This window comes from Dermacentor silvarum, chromosome 10 (assembly GCF_013339745.2).
Source record: "Dermacentor silvarum isolate Dsil-2018 chromosome 10, BIME_Dsil_1.4, whole genome shotgun sequence".
NCBI lineage: Eukaryota > Metazoa > Arthropoda > Arachnida > Ixodida > Ixodidae > Dermacentor > Dermacentor silvarum.
Genome location: NC_051163.1, coordinates 139,083,416 through 139,106,480, shown reverse-complemented (window position 1 = coordinate 139,106,480; position 23,065 = coordinate 139,083,416). Strand labels below are relative to the sequence as shown.

Sequence of the window (23,065 nt, the reverse complement as noted above, 5' to 3'; positions counted from 1 at the left end):
AAGGACGCGGGCACAAAAAATGTCGACCAAACAGAGGCTAACTGCTTCGCTGTAAGATGTGCCGTATTAGGTGCAAACTCTGGTTCCAAGTGCAATGCTTCAGATGTCAGAGTGCAGCCAAAGAAGATGGTATCAGTGGTGCCTCAAGTGCAATCTTACTTCACGTGGCTATTGGCCCACCTGCCGGCAAAGAAAAAAAAGCCTTTGCGAAGGAAAGTTCTGAATTTGAATGATTATCATATGTTTCAAGTTCACGCGTTATTAAATTATGATTTGATTCACCCCTCAATCACATTGAAGAAGTGACGTCTGCTACAGCACTGTCTAGACAAGTCCCGCCGATAAAGCGCAAGCTCCTATCTCACTGTGTGGATGCTATTGCTCAGGCTGAAATGGAAGTACGCAATGCGGATAGGCTACGTACACTTGGTGATTTCGTGCCAAAATATAATGTCAACGTACTCGTGGCAGAAGAGAGAGATTTTTTTAGGATCATCCATCACAGCTTGTTTCTTTATATGGCCTCGCAGTGATAAAATGAGCTTCTCGCAAGTTTGACAGAGAAGCCAGAACGTTAACAAAATATTGTTACGTAAAACGACACAAGGTGGGACTATATTTACACTGTATTTACAGTATGTGAGAGACACAGTAGCCAAGATGGTGGACAGCCACCAGCACCAGAGAGAACCGTCTTCTTCGTCGTCTGCCCCAGGCTGAATGTCTCTCTCGTAGCATTACCACCGGCGGTGGAGGCGCCGTCTCGGCGCACTTCACACATTGTCGTTAGGAGGAGGGCGGTAGGCTTTCAGTCTGCTCACGTGAACTATGTTACTGGGAGCGATCGCAGGCGGTAAAGTCAGAGAGACGGGAGCGATCTCGTAGGTGACGTCCGTGACCCGGTGGACGATTCGGTAAGGACCCGTGTATCGATAAAACAACTTCTCGGACAAGCCAATACGACGGAATGGACACCACAGGAGAACTAAGGCACCGGGTGAGAAGCGAACGTCGTGATGCCGGCTGTCATTGAGGCGCTTCTGGGTCGCTTGCGAGGCCAACAGCCTAGAGCCGGCGATATGACGCGCGTGATCGGCATGAGCGATGGCATATTCGCTAGGCGACGCGGCAGCAGCCGGAAGTAGGGTGTCCATTGGTAACATCGGTTCACGACCAAAGAGCATATAAAAGGGTGAATAACCGGCGGTATCGTGACGCGATGAATTGTAGGCGAAGGTCACGTAAGGTGGCGCCAGGTCCAAGTCACGGTGGTCAGATGAAACATACATTGAGAGCATGTCCGTGAGGGTGCGATTTAGTCGCTCGGTGAGGCCATTTGTTTGGAGATGGTAGGCAGTAGTCAACTTGTGCTGCGTTGAGGAGGAGCGCAAAAGGTAGTCGATTACTCGTGATAAAAATGCGCGGCCTCGATCTGTGAGCAATTGACCATGGCCATGGTGTAGAATAACATCGTCGAGCAATAAATCGGCAACGTCAGTAGCAGTGCTGGTGGGGAGCGCTCGAGTGATTGCATACCTGGTCACATAATCGATAGCAACGGCGACCCACTTGTTGCCGGATCGTGACTCAGGAAAAGGACCGAGAAGGTTCAAACAAACACGGAAGAATGGTTCGGTCGGGATGGAGAGCGGCTGAAGCAGTCCAGCCGAGGGTGCGGCAGGACGATTCCGACGTTGGCATTTGTCGCAGGAGGTCACGTAACGTCGAACAGACCGGGCGAGACCACGCCAAAAGAAGCGGCGCCGTACACGGTCGTACGTGCGGGATACACCAAGGTAACCAGCAGTTGGTTCGTCGTGAAGCTCATGCAGTACCGTTGAACGCAGATGTTTAGGCACAACGAGAAGCAGCTCAGGGCCATCTGATTGGACGTTACGGCGGTAAAGTGTGCCATTCACGAGGATGAACATGCACAGTGAAGCGTCGTTAGGTGCGGTTTCCAGCCGGTCAATGAGCGATCGCAAAGATGCATCACGACGTTGTTCGGCACCAATCTGGAGAAACTGAGACATGGACATAACGCAGGGGCTAGGTTCGATCTCCGATCCGTCTGGTTGGTCAACAGGGTAGCGGGACAAGCAGTCCGCATCCAGATGGAGGCGGCCAGACTGAGTAAGAGTACTCCTGAAGGCGCAGCGCCCAACGACCAAGTTGTCCAGTAGGGTCCTTCAGTGAAGAAAGCCAACAGAGAGCGTGATGATCAGTGACAACACGGAAAGGGCGGTCATACAAGTAAGGACGGAATTTCGAAACCACCCAGACAAGGGCAAGACATTCCCGTTCCGTAATACAGTAATTGCGTTCAGATTTCGATAGGAGACGACTTGCGTACGCGATAACACGATCAACGCCTCGTTGGTTTTGGGCTAAAACTGCACCGATGCCGTGACCACTAGCGTCTGTGCGCACTTCCGTGGGAGCAGCTCGGTCAAAATGGGCAAGAATAGGTGGAGTCGTTAGAGCTGCGATGAGCTCAGAGAAGGCGTCAGCTTGTAGAGGACCCCAACAAAACGGGCCGTCTTGTTTGAGAAGGTCAGTGAGTGGACGTGCGAGTGCCGCAAAGTTTTTCACGAAACGGCGAAAGTAGGAACACAGCCCCACGAAACTACGAACGTCATGGACAGACCGTGGAACGGTGAAGTTCGTGACAGCGCGTATCTTCGCTGGGTCGGGTCGGACACCGGAAGCGTCAACGAGGTGGCCCAGCACAGTAATTTGACGAAGAGCGAAGTGGCGCTTCGAGGAATTTAGCTGGAGGCCAGCTCGTCGGAAAATTGCTAGAATGGTTGAAAGCCGCTCAAGGTGTGTTGCGAAAGTGGGGGAGAAAATTATCACGTCATCCAGGTAACATAAACACGTCGACCATTTAAATCCTTGAAGCAGTGTGTCCATCATTCTCTCAAAGGTGGCTGGTGCGTTGCAGAGACCGAAAGGCATGACCTTGAATTGGTAAAGGCCTTCAGGGGTCACGAAGGAGGTCTTCTCGCGATCCAGGTTGTCTACAGCGATTTGGCAGTAGCCAGATCGAAGGTCCAGGGATGAAAAGAAGGTGGCACCATGGAGGCAGTCGAGGGCGTCGTCAATACGTGGAAGAGGGTACACGTCCTTCTTGGTGATTTTGTTGAGGTGCCGATTATCAATGCAGAAACGCCAGGAACCGTCTTTCTTCTGTACTAATACGACGGGAGAGGCCCAAGGACTAGAAGATGGTTCGATGATGTCCTTCGCAAGCATTTTAGCCACTTCTTTTTGAATCACTTCGCGCTCTGATGCGGACTCACGGTAAGGTCGACGGTGAATGGGAAAAGAGTCGCCAGTGTTGATTCGGTGGGCGACAATCTTAGTCTGGCCCAACGGTCGATCACGAATGTCGAAAATATCACTGTATGAGGCCAAAACCCGGCAAAGAGCGTCGGCCTGGTCAGGCGAAAGGTTCGATCCAATCATGTTGCTAAAATGCTGTCGTCAGAACTTGGTGACGGAGAAACTTCAGCTTCCTCAGGTGCAGTTATGGCGACAACCTCGACGTCATGCTCTGTTATAGCGGTGAGGTGGGCAAGCGACATCTTGTGGCGGCAACACTTTTATTTATTTATTTTATTACCCACAGTGCCTTAACAGGCATTACAGTGGGGAAGGGTATACACAAAAAAGATTAAAAAAATACATACAGTGTCAGTCACACAACTAATAAAAATAACCACTAATCACAATCAGTCACAAAAATACAGATGTCATTGAACAAACTTAAACGCGGTTATGCTAACATAGAAAAAAAAACATCATTAGACATAACAGAGGCAATGTTTGACGGCAATTGGTTCCATTCGCGGATTGTTCTAGGAAAACAAGACAATCGAAATAAATCAGTCTTGCATGCGATTTCCCGTACGGTGAACATATGATCAACTCGGTCTGAGACATAGTGAGGTGCAAGCAAATATTTTGTATTTTCAATCCCGACACGACCATGGTAAACAGCATGAAAGAATTTGAATCACATCTTACGTCGACGATTATCTAAATGCTCCCAATTCAGTGTTTCCTTTATACTTTCCGCCCCAATAGTCCTGCAGTAATTTCCTGACACAAACCAAGCAGTCAAATTTTGAATACTTTCCAATTTATCAATATCTCGCTTTGCTGGGGGGTCCCAGAGTGTGCAGGCATATTCAAGCAGTGGTCTAACATTGGTTTTGTACAATTATTTAGTAGGTAGAGGAAAAGTTCTGGCATTCCGACGCAAAAAACCCAACACTTTCCCAGCTTTGGCTGCAACGTAATCAACGTGTCTCTGCCACCTTAGCGAAGATGTAAAATAAACACCTAGGTATTTGTAATCTGGTACTTGTTTTAAAGGTACGCTGTTCAGATTATAACTGCTCGTGTGTGGATATTTTTTCTGCTAAATGTTATGTACACAGTTTTTTTTTTCATTTAACTTCATGTGCCACTTTACACGCCACTCGTTGATTTTGTCTAGATCTTGTTGGAGAACAGCCACATCATCAACGCATTTTACTTCCCTGTATAGCACGCAATCATCGGCGAATAAACGCATCTGAGACTCGATACCATCAGTTATATCATTTATGTATATTAGAAATAACAGTGCACCCAGCACAGATCCTTGAGGTACACCAGACGTGACACTCGCGATCTGAGATTGAGCCCCGTTAACAATGACAAACTGCTTTCGTGATGTGAGATATGATCTTATCCAAGATATAACCTGCGGATGTATATTATAAGCTCTAAATTTTCAATTAAAGAAGCATGAGGTACAGTGTCAAATGCCTTCTGGAAGTCCAAGAAAGCACAGTGTACTGAGAGTCGATGATCGAGGGATTCTGCCATGTCGTGTGTAAATTCTGTTAATTGTGTAACGCAGGAAAGGCCTTTCCGAAACCCGTGCTGAGCTGGATTAAACAAACAATGTTTATTAATATGCGTTACAACTGTAGTATACAAAATATGCTTTAAAATTTTGCAAGAAACACATGTCAAGGACGCTGGCCGGTAATTCGCTACTTCACTGCATGCGCCCGACTTATAGATCGGCACAACGCTCCCAACTTTTCACTCGTCCGGAAGACAGAACTTTTCTAGAGATTTGTCATAAATTATCTTTAAATATGGCGCGACTGATGTTTCACAGAGTTGGAGAAGTCTGTTTGGTAAGCCATCAGGGCCACAAGCCTTTGACGCATTTAATCCCAGCAACAACACCTGAATACCACGTGCGGAAAAGTTAATGTGATCCATCTCGCCTATTTCGCTTCGAGGGTCCTGTGTCTTCTCATCAGTTCTGACCACTGGGGTGAAGACAGAGCTGAAGTATTGATTGAAATTTTCGGCCTTGGCAATGTCGTCATGTACCGTGTTACCACCAACGACCAACGACGGAACAGGTACCTTGTCCTTACCATTTCTTTTAACATGCTTCCAAAATTCTTTGGGATTTTGTTTTAATCTAAAGTGCATTGAGCCGGAATAACAAGCCTTTGCATTACGAGTAGTAACTTTCACTTCGCATGTTATGTCCTGCAGTTTTCTTTTATCCTCTTCTGTAGGTATAACTCTCGAAAATTGCGATAGCATCTGCCTTTTCTATGTTAGTCTGTACAACACTTTTGTAAACCAGGGTTTACTTTTAGTGCGCCTTGGGGTTAACACCCAGGAAGGAACAAACTGATGCTTCAGTTCCACCATTTTTGTTTAAGTATTGTCCACAGATGAGCTACACTTTCAGTCTCAACTTGTGTTTCCAAAACTGTTAGATAGGAATCTAAGGCTCCATGAATCTCAGCCACATTAGCCATGTTAAAGTTGAAAATCCGCCTATTAGGACCAGTTACTATTTTTGCGTAACCAATATGCATCTCGTAAACCACGGCGCTGTGATCGCTTATACCAGGTACGACAACACTGGAGAAAACTAGTTCAGGTTGATTTGTCAGTATTAAATCTAAAATATTTTCTCCACGTGTTGGTTCCAAAACCATTTGGTGAAGCGCAAGAAGGTCGATTAAGTTTTTAATTTCTTGACTACAGCTATCAGCTGTGGTGACAATATTAGGCTGTTGGTGCCAGTCTAAGGAAGGCAAGTTAAAGTCACCACCGATTACTAACGTGTCTGTCTGCAGCGTTTCAAATACTTTCGTAAGCTGTGCGCTCACGGAGGAGCGCGGTGGCCGGTAAAGACTGCCCACAAGCAACACTTTGTTATTAGGTAGTATCAGCCTGCAGAATGCTGCCTCACAAGCGCCTACGTCAACGTTGACCCTGCTTGACGAAACACTGCTATCTACTAAAATGAACACACCTCCACCATGATCATTTTTGTCCTTTCTATAGGCGGTGAAACCGTCAGGAAATACTTCACCGTCAGCAATGTCGTCATCTAACCACGACTCAGTCCCCAAGATAACAGTTGGCTTGACTGTTTCAATCTAATAATTCAAATCATCTACCTTATTTTGAATACTTCTGCAGTTGACCAGAAGAAAGCAAAGCCGTGCATCGTTTACTTGGGATGGTCAAGTCAGCGGTACTACTTGTTTCACGACATCGTCATACATATACTTCTGCCCATTTATGATCAGAGTATCATATCGAAGGCTCACTTTATCGCTTTCTTCCTTGCGGGATTTGGCGTACTCCCATAACAATATTCGTTTCATCCTTACTGTTTTAGAAAAGTCCTCTGAAACGCTGATGTTACTTCCTTTAAGCTTTTTAGCGTTGCTCAGAATATGTTGCTTTTCTTTAAACAGGGTGAAATTAGCAATCAAAGGACTGCATTTTCCCGGCTGAGACTTTCCAAGTTTATGAGCCCGTTCGATAGAAACAGACTGTATTCCCAGTTTACTCTGACAAACATTGCGAACATGACCTTCGGATTCTTCACTCTACTCGTGAGCCTTCTTGCCGTCCATTCCGTAAAAAAGGAGATTGCAGCGTCGGCTGCGGTTCTCGAGGCCGTCAATTTTTGACAGAAGTGACTGCAGTACCTGTTGTTGTCTTTCATTTTCATTTTTGCATTATCGGACTGAGGCCGTTTGAACGGATCAACCATCAAGGCGATGAAACGTTCATTCTAAAGACTGGATTCGGGAACGGAGGTCACTTATGGTAAGCGTCTGCTGCGTCTGCGTATCCTCGATAGCTGTAAGCTTTGCGGTAATTACACTTTGGCCTTCCAGAAGCTGAGTAAGTGACGCCTCAAACAAGGGTCCCGGATTTAGTTCGACGTCACCACTTACGAAAAGCAACATAAAATAAAATAAGAAACGTCGAAGCAAGCGAAAACTCGAGGGATGACGCGACATTCTTTAAGGTCTAGAATTCGACAACACACATTCAAACAGTATTGGGCGTGGAACCGGCAAGACAAAGGAAAGAGCGAGATGAAAAGTTGAAATTACTAACCTGCAAAAGCAGTAATAACCACGTGAAGAGCATCGCTTCCGCAGTGCCGGTTCCACGCCCCACTGTGCCAGTGACTGTCACCGGCTTTTGTAGCCAGGCGACAAGGTCGCAGTCCAACCAGTTTTCGTAAGCTGGTGTTGCACACTCACCGCAACCGGCGGCAGTGCATGCCAATTGATCCGCGTCGAAGATCGTCGCGGTGAGGTTGTCGCGGTGATCGTCGCGGTGAGGGGGGTCCGACCAAAGTTTAGTAGCGGGAGGAACACACAGTTATCAGCTAATGTGGCCATGGTATGTGGCACAATAACATTGCGCGTCAGGTGGACGTCTGTAATCGGAGAGACGATATAGTCGCCGTCAGGAACGGGAGGGGTTGATTACAAACACACGTACGTGACGGCTCGAGGCGGTAGGCGAACAAAAGCGGTGGGGCTTAAGCGGCTGACGGGCGTTTCGCAGGCATCTGATACAAGAGGAAGATCGAGGCAGAGTGTTTCAGAAGAACAATCAATTAAGGCCGAGTGTGCCGAAAGAAAGTCAAGGCCAAGGATAAGGTCATGGGGGCAGTGAGCAAGGACGGCCAAAAGGACAACAGTGTGACGACCGGCAATGCTGACACGGGCGGTGCACATTCTGATCACTTGAAGAGCACCACCATCGGCAACACGTATTGTCTGTGTCGTAGACGGCGTCGTAATCTTCTGCAGGGGGCGGCGTGAAGGGGCGCTCATAATAGACAAGTGTGCGCCAGTGTCGATGAGGGTGGTCACAAGAACATTGTCGACTTTGACTTCTAGGAGGCTATGGTGAGTGGGGAGCGTCAGTAGAGGATTTGCAGGAGACGATGGCATTGCAGCTTCACCTACATCAGCTGCACTATCTAGTTTTCCTGCGGCTATCGTCTGGAGAAGGACGGCGAGGAAAAGCGGCGAGGCGGCGGAGAGCGGGATTGGCGGCGTTGCGGCGACGGGGAGCGGGAGAAGCGGCGAACAGGAGCAGTGGCGTCATAGGGAAGAAGCTCGTGGGAGGACCACGAGTGGTAAGTAGGGGAACCAGCGGCTGGACGTCTGAAAGGAGTAGGGTGTATGGAGGTCTGGCGAGATGCGTAGGTCCAACGGTGACGGCAATAACGAGCAATGTGCCCGGCCTGATGACAGGAGAAGCAGATGGGCTGATCGTCGGGCGTTCTCCATTCCGCAGGGTTGCGGAAGGAGACGGGAGAGGTGTAGGAGCATCGAGCGGGTCCACAGGAATAAGGCCGAGTGTCCGGACGAGTCAGTGGGCACGCTGATGGAACGCCAAGATTGGCAAACTCCTGCCTGGCGACAGCTTGAATGAGGGACACCGATGGCTGCGATGGGACAATATCGCGGGTTAAACACGGGGGGTTGAATAGGTGCCGGACAGACGGCTCAAATCTCGCGACGAACAATGCGAGTAACGTGGTCACAGGTGGGCGGCAGGCGAACGGCATCACACGATGAAGTTGCAGCCGTATTGGGCAGCCGGGTGAATCTCTGTGTAATACGGCGGCTCTTTGCGTGTTCAAACCGCCGGCACTTTTTGATGATTGTGTCGACGGTATCAACGTTGGTATAGACGAGCAGGTTAAAAGCATCGTCGACGATACCTTAGAGCACATGAGAAACCCTCTCGGACTCAGGCATCTGCTCGTAAACCTGGCGGCAAAGAGCGATAACGTCCTGAATGTAAGAGACGTATGACTCGGAGGATGTCTGTGCACGAGTCGCAAGTTCATTCCGCGCAGCAAGCTGCCAACCAGTGCTGTCACCGAAAAGGTCACGGATCTTCTCTTTGAAAGAGTCCCAGCTGGTAATGTCCGCCTCGTGCGTCTCGAACCACACCCGCGGTGGGCCATTGAGGTAAAAAATCACGTTGGCGAGCATAAGGGTCGGTTTCCACCTGTAGCCGGCGCTGATCCGTTCGTAAAGGTTGAGCCATTTGTCGACGTCAACCCCATCCTGGACGGAAAATACGCCAGGATCACGAGCAGGAGGCAGAACGATGTAGGTGGGAGCCACGGGAGGGGCAGGGAGGGGGTGAACACGATGTGCCTGCACTGACTGACATGATCGCAAGCGTGATGAGGCGGCCGTTGCGGAGCTCCGTGATCGAAACAGGGAACTACCCAGCACTTCCACAACAAAGATGTTACGTAAAACGACACAAGGCGGGACTATTGTATTTACAGTATGTGAGAGACACAGTAGCCAAGATGGTGGACAGCCACCAGCACCAGAGAGAACCGTCTTCTTCGTCGTCTGCTCCAGGCTGTATGTCTCTCTCGTAGTAATATCCTGGTCCCTGCTCATTGGCATTCGATTCAAAGGTAGAAAACGATGGACTATATTCCGCTATTCAGCGGCACAGTTACATTCGGGACTCCCGTAACGCTTATAACCGGCTATGGATGGCGGCCTACCGCATTATCAAGTAATTACGAGCAACAGTGGTGCTGATTTCGCGAATAAAAAGCCATTTGACAGAGTGTGTGACCCTACACGTCAACTGGCAACGTTCAACCTAACTGCAAGCAGACACACTTATATAGGTGGAAGTATAAATTATGGAAGAAAGAATAAACATAGTTTGTGAGGGAGGTATAGCAAATAGAAATGCCAGATAAAAGAGTGTAAATAATACCGCAATCAGTGTAAAGTGTACTCATTTTTTTTCTCATCTAATCAGTGTAACGCGAGCCGGATATGAAGACATCCATCTACTCTGCTTTACATGTACAAATATTAGTAAAATTTGGCATTCACTTTTACGTTGATGCTGATCGTGTGTTCATCGTTCATGAATTTGCAATGGTTGTTCAATGAACCTTATTCCCATTCAGCTATGCGCATGCGCGTACCCTCACCCCAGCTGCGTTCCAAGATGTGCCGCCATTAACGCAGGGCAGGTGTGCGAAGTGAGTACGTGATCCGCGGCAGTTTCCTCAGTTCGAGGGACTGTTGCGCGTGTTCTGGGCGAGAAAGTTGGTTAAAGGAAGCACTTCAGCAGTTTGTGGGAAAGACTGGAAGTAGTTGTGTTGACGAACATGCCTCCATGAACTAACGCTCGAGCGATAGGCGCAGAGCTTGCTACGAGTCTCATGTCGGACACTTGCCGTACTGTCGACTGCACAAACCGGGTGGAATGTTGAACATATATTGTACTGGTGTGGCGCGCATGGTCAAATTAAAAAAAAGGAATGTCGCAGTTTCACCCGAAAGGCGAAGCATCAATTGCGATAGCAAATTATTAGAGAGTTATACGGAGTAAGGATTATCGAGTAGTTTTATCAGCTGTATAAACTTGGACATGCAGCAGCACCAGCAACGCGCTGAACTGTTGTCGACACCATCGGCGTTTTATCCGCGTTCGCACCGAACGCGCGTGGCGTTGGTGACTGTGGCCGGTGCCTCTGGAGGCGGCTCGGAGGTTTCCAACGAGATCAGACTGGGACACTCGTCGAGCAGCGCCGGAAATCTTGCCTACCTTCTCGCCTCGCAACGTTTTTATATAATTACGCATTTGGTGCCGCAGCTAAACATCTCCTCCCCTCCCTCCCGCTCGTACCCCCATAGCATTTCGCGTCACGGTAGAGGTCGCGTTTGCTCTCTATATATGGTGATTGTAACGGAGGAAAGAGACGCAGCCTTTCAGGGAGCACGGCGCCGAAAGCGCGTTTTCTCTCCGACGTGCGTTCGCTCCCCGTTAAAGTGCGCGTCCCTCGCGCCCTTTCACTCGCACATACAGCGTCCGGAGCGCGGCGACGATTTCATCTCCGTTGACGTCATACGGTACCTCCCGGCAACGGCGACGGCGACGAAGACGCCGACGGCAGAAATCCGCTTTGGAGAGTCCATATAATTGCTATCGCAACAAAAATTATGGGGTATTATGTGTCAAAACGATCATCTGATTATGAGGCATGCCGTAGTGGTGGACTCCGGATTAATTTGGACCACCTGCAGTTCTTCAACGGGGACCTAAATCTAAGTAAACGAGTGTTTTGTGCATTTCACTCCCATCGAAATGCGGCCGCGTGGCCGTGATTCGATCCCGCCACCTCGTTCTCAGCAGCCGAACACCGTAACCACTGAGCAACCACGGCGGGTTAGAAAGAAAAAAAAAAGCCTTATGTTACCGATTCATGGTGCCTGATTGCGAATTTTAAGCGATACTTCCTGACTGAAGTAAGCCTGCGTTCGGGTAACAGCATGACACCAGCGCTGTGAACATTCAATTTGCACTTGCCACCCTATGACTGATCCGGAAGTCTCGGCGATGTTTTAATTTACCGGTATGTATTTGGCAGTGTTTTTTCCATTGGCTGAAGAAACCGTTATTGCATGCAGGCGGAAATAGCTGTACGGTTACGTGGGGCCACACAAAAAAGGAATGTCGTCACGCAGCCCATCGGAATGCATCGTACGAGACCGAAACGACACGCTCGCGGCGTCTCATTTATTTCCGAAGCCCAGGAGAGGAAACGGCCCAAGAAGGTCTAGACCAACGCGGAAAAGGGGTTCGGGCGGGACGTCGATTGGCTGTAGACATCCAGCTGGAAGCGTGGAGGGCTTCTTCCGGCGCTAACAGGGCTCACAAGCGGCAACGTAACGCCTCACGGAGCGGGCGAGTGCCTTCCTTTTTCATCCCCCTTCCCCCTATCCACAAGAGAGGCTTGGGTTCCTGCTTGGCTGCTCTACCCTAGACGCTCAACGCTCCTTGGTGGCCCGAGCGGCGATCATTTTCAGTGGACTTCCGGAATAGGCAGACCACCCAAGTGCTTCTGTAGAGCACTTTTCTGATTGAATGCTTCTCCACCACCGGCCAAAAGAAGCGACGGCGTATACGGTCGTATGTGCGCGAGACGCTCAAGTGCCCACCAAAGGAGCGTTGTGAAGTTGGCAGAGGACAGTCGAACACACGTGTGATTGATTGACGAGCAGAAGTTCAGAACCGCGGGGATCAAAATTGCGGCGGTATAATCCAATGTCCCCTCATTGAGGTGAAACATCCAGAGAGAGGCCTCACCAGGCGTGGACTCCAACCGGTTGATGAGGGCTCGTAACGAAGGATCGCGGCGTTGCTCGTTGCCGATTTGAAGCAACAGGGACCCAGAAAAAAACGGAAGCTATGGCGTCCGGATCAACCGGTTCTTCCACTGGGTAGCGGGACAAACAATCTGCATCCTTGTGCAATGGTCCCGTCTTATATACCACGGAGTAGACATTCTTGTTCTTGGAGGCGTAAAGCCCAGTGAGCGAGTCGTCGTCCCGTGGCGTGCTTGAGCGAGGATAGCCAGCAGAGAGCTTGGTGATCACTGATGGCACAGAATGGGCGTCCGTACAAGTATGAACGAAACTTCGCAACTGCCCACACAAGAGCATGGTACTCGGGCTCTGTGATTGAATAATTGCGCTCGGCGGGTGATAGAAGTCGGCTGGCGTAGGCTCATGTCCACGCTGGTGTTGTACTTACACTGCTCCAATATCGTGACCACTGGCATCAGTTCGAACTTTCATTGAGGCAGGTGGGTCAGGATTGGAGGCGTGGTAAGGAGAGTAATGAGATAAGAAAATGATGTGGCATGATCACAACCCCGAGAAAACGGGACGCCTTTTTTCAAGAGGTCGGTAGGGGACGTGCAATGGTCGCAAAATCCTTTACAAAGTGCCGGAAATAGGAGCACAGCCCTAAGAAACTACGAACGTCCTTTGTTGACTTCAGGACAGGAAAGTTCATAACGACGCGAATTTTGTCCGGATCAGGTCGCACGCCACTGGCATCCACGAGGTGTCTAAGGACGGTGATTTGGCGGCGAACGAAGTGACATCTTGAAGAGTTCAACTGGAGACCGGCCCGGCGAAAGACGTCAAGGATGGCTGAAAGACGATCGAGATGAGTGTCGAATGTGGGCGGCAAAACGATGACGTCGTCCGGATAGCACAAACAGGTGGACAATTGAACCCCTGAAGCAAAGAGTCCACCATTCGTGCGAAAGTGGCTGGCACGTTACAGAGACCGAAAGGCATATCACCTTGCACTGATAAAGACCGTTAGGTGTAACAAATGCAGTCTTCTCTCGGTCCTTGTAATACACGCATATCTGCCAGTAGCCCGACCGTAAGTCGATAGAAGAAAAATAGATGGCACCGTAGAGGCAGTCCGGAGCGTCATGAATAGTGGCAAAGCCCACAAAAGTGCCACGTTTTTTTTGTGCAGTAATTTTTGTTATGTCCACATTTTCATTAAACAAGCAGAGTTCCTATCTTCAGTGTCATAGCGCCTGAATAAATATTTTATTAAATAACAAAGCAAAATCGCGCAATAGACGGCCCTGCTGCTTGCAGAGAAGCTTCCAAGTAAAAACCTGCCTACAGGACTACTTGTCAATGCCATTTAGTCTTCCAACGGTTTCTGAAGTGTGGCATACATCTTTCTGCGCAAGCACCCGCGCTCACGGGTCGCGTAGCCTTGGCTCTGCTGCACGGAACTACTGAAACCAAGTATAGTCGTGTTTTTTTTTTTTTTTTTTTTTTTGTTAAGGTGCACAAGCCCATGATTACATTTAATGCTGTCGTGTCCGACAGGAGCACTCGCAACGCGTAGTGTAAAATTACCTGCAAGTAATCCGGGATAGACCATCAATATTTGATTTTTTTCGCACCAGCAATAGGGGAGGACAGTCAATGTTTAATGGACTACAACCCTGGCCATACACTACTGCACTCGGAATTTACGCTGAGGTTTTATATTGTTGTATTCCCCGAATCTTGATGAATTGCTTAAGATAGTGTGCAACAGTAGGAAATGATTTCCCTTTTACTCTATTGAATGCGTGTATGGTGGGATTGTAATCGGCACTATCAGCATTAATTCGAACACGGTCACGTCGAAAACTACTGCAGTGCACCCTGAATTTCAAGGTTCGCTTACATTTTTATAGGCTTTGTAAAAATATTAATGCGGCTCATTTATATTCGGGACGCCGCTAGTAATGCTTATAACCTGCCACGGATACTTGCCTACCGCATTCTAAAGTGGCGCTGATCTTGCGAATAAAAAGCCACCTAACAGGGCGCGCGAGCCTACCATGCAACTCGCAACGTTTTACTTAACGGCAAGCTGATATTGTTGCATGTCGAAAATAGTCATTGAGTGATGTATAGCAAAATAAATTGCCGCACAAATGAGCGTAAATAACACCGTAATCAGTGCAAAGTGTAGTAGAAACTATTCCTCCTACACCCTATTCTGTGTGATGCGAACCGGACATGAAGGAATCCATCTACTCTGCTATTCATATGCAAATAGTTTTCAAATTTTGTATTAACTTTTAATTTATGCTGATTGTGCATTCATCGTTCATGAATTTGCAATGGTTGTTCAATTGCACTGGTTATCTGCGAAATTGGTCTCAGCAAATAGAGGAAAAAACATTATCCTATGTGCCCTACCCCACATGCGTTAGGGGCGTAAATTCCTTCTCATTTTCATGCAAATTTCTGATTCATTTTACCCCTTCTCGAGAGGAGGAGGAGGAATGAACGTTTATTGCTATTTCTAACAATCAACGTTCCTTCCTCCTCTCGAGAAGGGGTAAAATTGTCAAAACGTTTTTTTTTTGTTTTTTCATTTCCAACTCGAGCTGCCAAAGAATTATCAAAGGAATGTTTATTTTTTAGCAACTATTTTAGAAAGATCAAGTCTATCGATGAAGGGTTGTCAACCAGTACTGAACATCACGTTTCGGCATACTAAGTTTATCAAATCAGGAATATCTAGCTTTTTCCTTAAGTCTTGCCTTCATCTCTTGAATAAGTGCTATAGCCAGGACAACAAATTTGAAGGTTACGCTGAAGCGAGCTCAGTATGCGCTAACTTAGCAAAGCGGAAAAAAGAAGAGACTGAAGGAAGAATTCCCAAAGCTATAACTTCAACGAATGCCGAAACTGAAGCTATTCGATATGTGCACAATGTGATGAATAATTTGAATCATTTTGGAGGCAAGTGCAAGATGTTTTCATTTCAACAGAAAAATATTCATTGTAACTTTTCAGCAGTGGAGTAATCGTGTTGCTGCCAAAAATTTACAAGAGCAGCGAAGTACAATACACTGCAATATTAGCTGGTTTGTCTGGTTGAGCTCTGCGCCACCACATGGCTGCACTGTGCAGGCCGCTCGCGTTTACGTCTTCGGTAAAACCCCAGTTTAGCCCGATACAGGACAAGCCAACAGTCTCTAATAATGCACTAGTTACCGGCCAAGACCAGGAGCATACGCTTTCTTGATTTACGTTTCGTTAAAGCATTAGGAAATACACTGCTTTTCTCATTTAGCTCAGTGCATTGTAACCTGGCCTACTATCCTGAAATGTTCCAAGCTAAAAATAATTACGGCTGTTTTGCAAATAATATAAAGTCAGTAAGACCGTCCACAGCGCCGGGTTGTGACCAGAATAACGTATAAAGCTTCTGCAAAGGGCAACTTGCTGTTATTATTTCATCTTAACAAAGATTTTCCAGCAATCTCTTAATTACAGTGTTTTAGCATCCATGTGTAAAGTACACAGATAAAATAACAAACATTCTTATTCTAATTACAGACTAATTTCACTCACAAGCATACCTTGCTAAATACTACAAAGCCCATCTTGGCCTCGCATTTACCCACTTTTGTGGACTTCCATTCGTTTTTCATACTCTATATTCTTTGGCATCTTTAAAGCGTTTGCAAAGAATGCTACAAGCTTCTCATGTACATAACCTGTAACTATTTAAGCTTGATTCCCACCTGTTAACCTCCTGGATTGAAGTTTGTCTTACTAACGGTTCTCAGTTTGTCTCAGCTAACTCCAACGTAGGCGTAGTAAATTCGGTTGTACGTAAGAGTACGGTCCTTGGTCCTCTTCTTCTCCTTACACACGGTAATAATTTACCATCCTGTGTTTCCTCCAGTGTTAATTTGTTTGCTGGTAATTGTACAATATTTAGTAATATCGAGTCCTAACGAGGTGTCACTTCTTCAACTTTACCTAAACGATGTGTGTACTTGGCAACTAAACAGCAACAAGTGTATATTCATGCATGCGTCTAGAAACGTCACTGTTCTATCTGTTAACCACCTAAATTATGCACGTTAGGCAGTGTGTTCTCCTACAAGTGCCTCGGTGTTCAGGTTAGTAGCAATATAAGATGGAATCTTTCGTTGTCAACAAAGCTAATCGAAAGTTAGGGTAGCTTCGTCATAGCGTCCCAAAATCACCTTCATCTGTCAGATGGATGCTATACAAAGCACTCATCCATGCAAAACTCGAATATGCCATGCCAATTTGGCATCCGTAACAAACAAGCTTGACGAAATGGTACAAAAAGGCTCGGCTCATTTGATTCTGTGTAATCTAATATAACTACAACCGAACCACATCGTTGACTACATTCACTTACTTTACGCCTTACGATGCACAGCGTAAGTCATTTGTCCCCAAACTATATTATCATCCTTGCCAGCGCGATCCGCTAGTCTTTTCTCTTCTTTATATTCCACGCCGTTACGACCATATTCATAAGGCTTATATCCCTTATGTAAGCATTTGCATTTATTTTTAGCATACCCCTTATGTAAAGCCACTGCATCTCTGCAGTGTTACATACCGCCTGTTCGTAATGATTCGAGTTGTCTACCCGTGCCATTAGTACCAATCCGAAATCATGAAGCTTTTGTGAGCTTGCTAGCCAATATTTTCTAAAACTTTCTTTCGTGCTCTTAACTGTTTCTTGATTAAATGGTGTAAATAGAACAACTCCTATGTTTTTTTTTATATTGACAAACATACTTGTTTATCGTTATCCGGTGACCGCATTTCTCCAGGTAACAAATGTTATCGCTCAGCGCCAGACGCGCTTTTCTGTATCGGAAGTTGCTCCTATGTTATCGATGGTTCTATCTGTTGTCTATGTTGTCACCGAGGCTCGACTAATAAAATTCTGTGCGTGACGGGAATACTGTAGAATTTAAGGAGCACCATCGATTACTCTGGAAGGTTCTTAGAGCCATGCACCCGACGCATCCTATGTGCAGATGAGATTTCGAGGATCGCCGTCTCTGCTCACCGCTATCGTTGTGCTCTGAGTGTCACTTGCATTCGTGGGCACAGATTCGCCCAATAAAATGTTAGTTACGTAATTCACAGCATTTTCTTCACAACCACTGCAACGTAACGCTATTGTTCTGTAGAGTAACCACTCGACTACGTAATGTCTGATGGCCTTGAAGTAAAACAAACATATAAATAAATAAATAAGTGGTGCACGTCGCATGAACCTAACACACTGGATTTCTGTTGCAGATGTGACTGATGAACACCAAGCCAACTCCGGCATCTCTCCCGGTAAGCTGCACAGCTTTTCTGGCGCGGCGAAATACTAGCGACAGAGTAGCCGGGCGTCTCGCTTTACGGAAATCAAGGGAGTCGTAATGTGTATAATGTTCTGACGTTATTCCTATCGATTTAATTTCAAATCTACAAACCCGCCAATGTTAGCGTGTGAGCAGAGGTGTGACGTTCTTACAACGCAATTCAACACTGTCCTCCTATCCAGGAAGTGCCTTTGGTTTGTTTTTCTCCTAAAGTGAGCGCGTATACCCTAGATCACTGAAGAGGACGTAATAAGGAATGGCTACCCCAAGCATTTTATTCGGAGGAAAACCAAGTTTCCGGTGAATAATCAGCAGGCAGACAGACAAGCCGTGGAGGCTTCAGCATCGAGACAGATGCGCGCTGATGTCCCGTATATTCGAGGTGTGAGCTCGTGTTTTTAAGAGACGCGGTATACAAATCGCGCATGTGCCAGCAAGCAAGCTTAAAGATATGAGCGACAAGGATCCTTTACCCCGAGCACGTTTTCCTGACGTGGTATACAAGATTTCACGCGCCGATTGTGAATCGGCGTATATTGGCGAAACCGTAAATTTGTGCAGGCGTCACAAGAACGATGTCGCCAAAGGCCACACAACGACAAATGCACTCGCAGAGCATGCCGGGAAAACGGTTGACGACATGAACTGGGACAACGCGCGAGAAGGACTTGACAACGAGGCACCATCTCGAATCACTAATAATTCAAACGAAACATAACACAATCAACAGATCATCTGACACTGTAAACCACATGTACACCCCAACTTTGCGTCAAGTGCTCAACGTTATTTAAAAAGCTTTAGCTTAGCCGACATTCCATCGTGAACAAGGGATCCGTAAGGATCCATAAACGTCATATTATTCTTATTTTGACATTGGTCAGTGACCTGTTTCATTTTTGCTTATGCTTCTACCTGAACAGACAGCATTCCGCCGAACTCTTGACACGTCTAGTTACATCGTCATTGTACGCTTCAATTGAATTGGCCCCAATTGAATCCCAGCGGCTATGGCGTTTTGCTGCTGAGCCGCGGCGGCCGTGTTTCCAGGAGGGCCAAATGCAAAAACGCTTGTGTATTTAGGCGGACGTTCAAGACGCCTATAGGTGGTCAAAATTATTCCGCACTTCTCTACTACAGCATGCCACCCCAGGCAACGTTTTTATAGCGTTTATCCGAGACGATGAAAACGGTTCGAAGAAGACACGAGTATGACAACTTCGTTGTTAAAATGGCGTATATGTCTGCTAATGTCCGGCTTAATTATTTTTTCGAGATGATCGAGGACAGGTCTTTCTTTTATTCACAAATTCTCTAGTTTGCTTACAGAAAACCAGAAGGGTCAGGACTAAAGGCGCTAACATGCGCCTGACTGAGGCACTGACCCCTGTACACTCTGAGCTCCAGCGACGCAAACATCGGGACAGCGTAAGAATAAGGAGACAAGGAAAAAGAAGAGGGCGATTTGAACAAGCAATTCATGAGGCAAAATTGAGAAAGAAATTATACACTGCACGCTAAGAAAAACAAGCACAACGATGTGCAACCATAAAAACAGCATGAGCAACACAGTTTTGGGCGAATAATAAAACACGTAATTAACCATATTTGTTGTACTGCTATTTTAATTCTTAACGTAACGATTTGCAACAGTACGCATTCGGGAAGAAACATAGGAACTGGGAAACAAGAGCAGACATAGCTCATTATTGTGTCTTAAATATAAAAACGCTACAGTTTTCATTGGGCTCAAACTAGCATGAATAAGAATTTACAATGTAAAAACACACAGAATTCGCATGAAAACCGCACATCACACCAACGAAGTATGTTTCGTTACATATATTTCTTTTATACAATTTTATCGAAGGCGATTACTTTATTAAGTCTAACATTTCTTTTTCGTTTAGTAGCTTAGGAATTTTATACCTCAAGCTTTGCATCCCATAATGAGTTCTAATCTTAGGCAGTTTAGAGTTAATCGCACGAAATTTGCGGGCTGTGGTCATTTGAAGATAGATAGACTCAAAATTTACCCAGTTTTCTTTAATTTCCGTGAACATATAAAGTGAGAGCTTCTCTGTATAAAGAAGATTTGGAGGAACTAATTTATACCTCATTTTATATTGAGATATCATTGAAGCGGACGCGTTCAAGAGCACGAACAGCTCTCTTTTGTAAAACATCCAGTTTATATAAATTGGTCGCCGTTGTAGAGCCCCATATCAGTAAGCAGTATTGTATATCGCACTGAGTTAATGCATGATATGTAACCGGTTTTAATGTTTGGAATTAAAGAACCTATTTTACATAGTGCGCCAATTGTTCGAGATAGCTCACTTTGGAGGTGGGATATGTGGTCATTCCACGATAAAATTCCTGAAAAAATACACTTAGGAACTTTATACTGCTCGTCCTTTCAAAGCACTGCATCTTCAAAACGCACGTTGAAACTATTGGTACGATAAAGCTACGGCAAGGACGGAAGAACAGGAGAATGAAGTGCGCTTGTCTTTGTAGCGGCTCGTTGTCGGCGCGGCCCCTTTTCATTAATTCATCTGTTAAATAAACGCACCCCATCGTAACACTATTATTTATATGCGAGTTTCGAGCTCGGAAGATGACATATTTCGTTTTACTTGTATTTAACTCTAACTCATTTGCATCTAACCATAGTGATAGTTCTCTTAGCCATGCATTAGCTTTTAATTCGGCCTGTTCGAAATTTTTACTATAAAACATACATTTGTATCGTCGGCTCCTCAGGATCAAATAAAGTTCGTTGTCTGTCTGTCTGTATCGTCGGCGAAAAGTACTATCTTCTCAGTATGGGGTATGTTGCAGATGTCATTCAAATATAAAAGAAATAAAAGGGGACCTAATATCGAGCCTTGTGGTACTCCCGTTGGGATTATGTTGTGATCTGAAGAACCGGTGTTTAATCTCACGTACTCTTTGCGATTTTCTAGATAACTTTTGATTAACTGATAAGCCTGGCCCCTTAAGACGTAACAGGGTAGCTTATTTAATAACATAGAGTGAGCAACTAGTCAAACACTTTCTTAATATCTAAATATACTCCCACCGTAAACTGTTTTTCAATATTCTCAACAAATTTTTCTTGAAGCCTAGTAGCGCTAGCTCAGTGGACTTGTTTTTTTTTTTTTAATCCAAACTACTGGGGTACTATCAATTTCTGTTTTCCTAAGTCATCTTTTTTTTACACGTCTGTGTACAGGGGTTACGCGTGCTACTTTTATTTCATCGGGAATGTGTCCGTCTGTCAGAATGCAGTTACAAATGTGTGCCAGGGGAACTGAAATCATTGACGCTACAGCTTTGATCGGATCAGCCTTAATCTCTCGGGTCCAGCTGCAGTTTTTTCTATTAATAGATTGAATTATGCTAATTATTTCGAATTCACTACTAGGCACCAGGTATAAAGTGTTAGAACAATTTGTTTATATAACGGCTTGGGTCAACATTTACCGTATTATTTAATTTCCTACCGCAAGTTAGCAAATGCTGATTACATTTGTAGGAAAGGTCTCGACTTGTGATAGCTTTGCCGGCAAATTTCATTTCATCAGGGATTAAATGAGGGGCTTTGAATGAAACATTTCATTATACATATTCCATAATTTATTGAAATCATCAACGCCATCAAATTTATTACCGTAAATATTGTATTTTGCCTTTCTGATTCCCTTGTTTAGTTTATTGCGATACCTTTTATATTCATTGAATTTATCGCGCTATCATTCAGTCTGAAGAACTCTTGAAACAGCTTGTTCCTGTCTTGTATTTGTTTATGAATTGAAGGTGTGATCCATGGTTTCCTAAGCTTTTTCTTTTTTTCCATATAACTAGCGGGAAAGCCTGGTTGGATAAGTCCAGTATTTTTTCGTAAAATCTTGAAAAACAGACCGAAGAGTGGTCTTCGCTCAGAACTTCGGACCAGTCTGCATCAAGCACGATCTGCTTGAAAACATCCATTTTCGATTCACCTATTCTTCTAAATTTAGAGCATTTATCATATTTTTTCTTCCTTACTCTTTTTCCTAAGATACAAAAGACAGGCAAATGATCACTGACATCGATAGATAGCCCCAGAGGCTAAATTGTTTTCCACACTATTTCTATAACAAATATCTAGCATTGCCTCATTGGCAACAGTGATTCGCGTGGTACATTTTACGAGATTTTCGCAACAATAACTAGACATACGAGATGAAAACTCTTTTTCTGTAGGGCTGTTTGAGAAAAGGTCACATATTACTATAACTTTTTTCGAAGAAGTTGACAGATATGCAAGAACGTGATCAAGATATTCAAAGACGCGCGTGGCATTTCCCGATGGAGGCCTGTATATAGCAATCAGGTAAGTGTTGCAAAACGATATTCTAAGGATGTCGTAGTCATTTGAAATCACAGAGTATTCTTTTTCCATACAGCAATCAACGTGATCCCCTATGTATAAACAGTGACACCACCTCGACCTGCGAAATACACTATATTCCCTGTAGCCATTGAACAAATAGGCATCCCTATCACTCGCAAACCATGTTTCAGTGACGCATAAAACTTCAATGACATCTTTTCCAATTGGCACTCAATTTGTTCCCCCTTGTTTTTCAAGTTACGTGCATTGAAATGCAGCATAGAAAACGCATTGTGTGTCCACGCATTCTGTCTTACGTACTGGTTAAAGAAATCTGGACTATACATTGAACCCTCCATGGTTTTACGAGTTTATCGAAGAAGCCAGCAAGTTATGCAGGCGAGAACACTTATACCATCTTCTCGAGATCACTCCGAGTAGAAATTTTATTTGCAAAGTTTCCTGGTTTCTTGCGTGCGAGCACTGTTCCGTGACGTTCCCAAACGAACTTGTAGCATCTTTCCAATGCCTTTGAACGTGCAAGATAAAAAAAGCTTCTTATTTAGCGGTGTCAAGTTTTTGGAAAAGCTGACATCCGACTCTCTTTTTCTCAGTAGCTTAGCCTTTGCCGCACATTGCTCTTTCATCTTGCGAGTGGCAAAACGAATGATGATGGGTGGCACACAATTGGGGCGTGAAGGCATCCTACGAATCCTATCCATGTCAGAGTCAGTCAATTTTTGTAGCCCCAGTGGCTCACCCACAGAGTTTACTACGGCCAACAAATTCTCATT

The 23,065-nt window shown here is 45.7% G+C and overlaps 1 protein-coding gene across 2 annotated transcripts in view; it reads left to right on the top strand.

Moving 5' to 3' along the window:
* The window catches only part of LOC119430989 (agrin-like), a 412,147-nt gene that overhangs the window by 172,813 nt on the left and 216,269 nt on the right, over positions 1–23,065 (top strand). For both annotated transcript variants that reach the window (XM_037698455.2, XM_037698454.2), the window contains exon 2: positions 17,820–17,861. In XM_037698455.2, the coding sequence (XP_037554383.2) occupies positions 17,820–17,861 (42 nt within the window). The remainder of the gene's footprint in view (positions 1–17,819; positions 17,862–23,065) is intronic.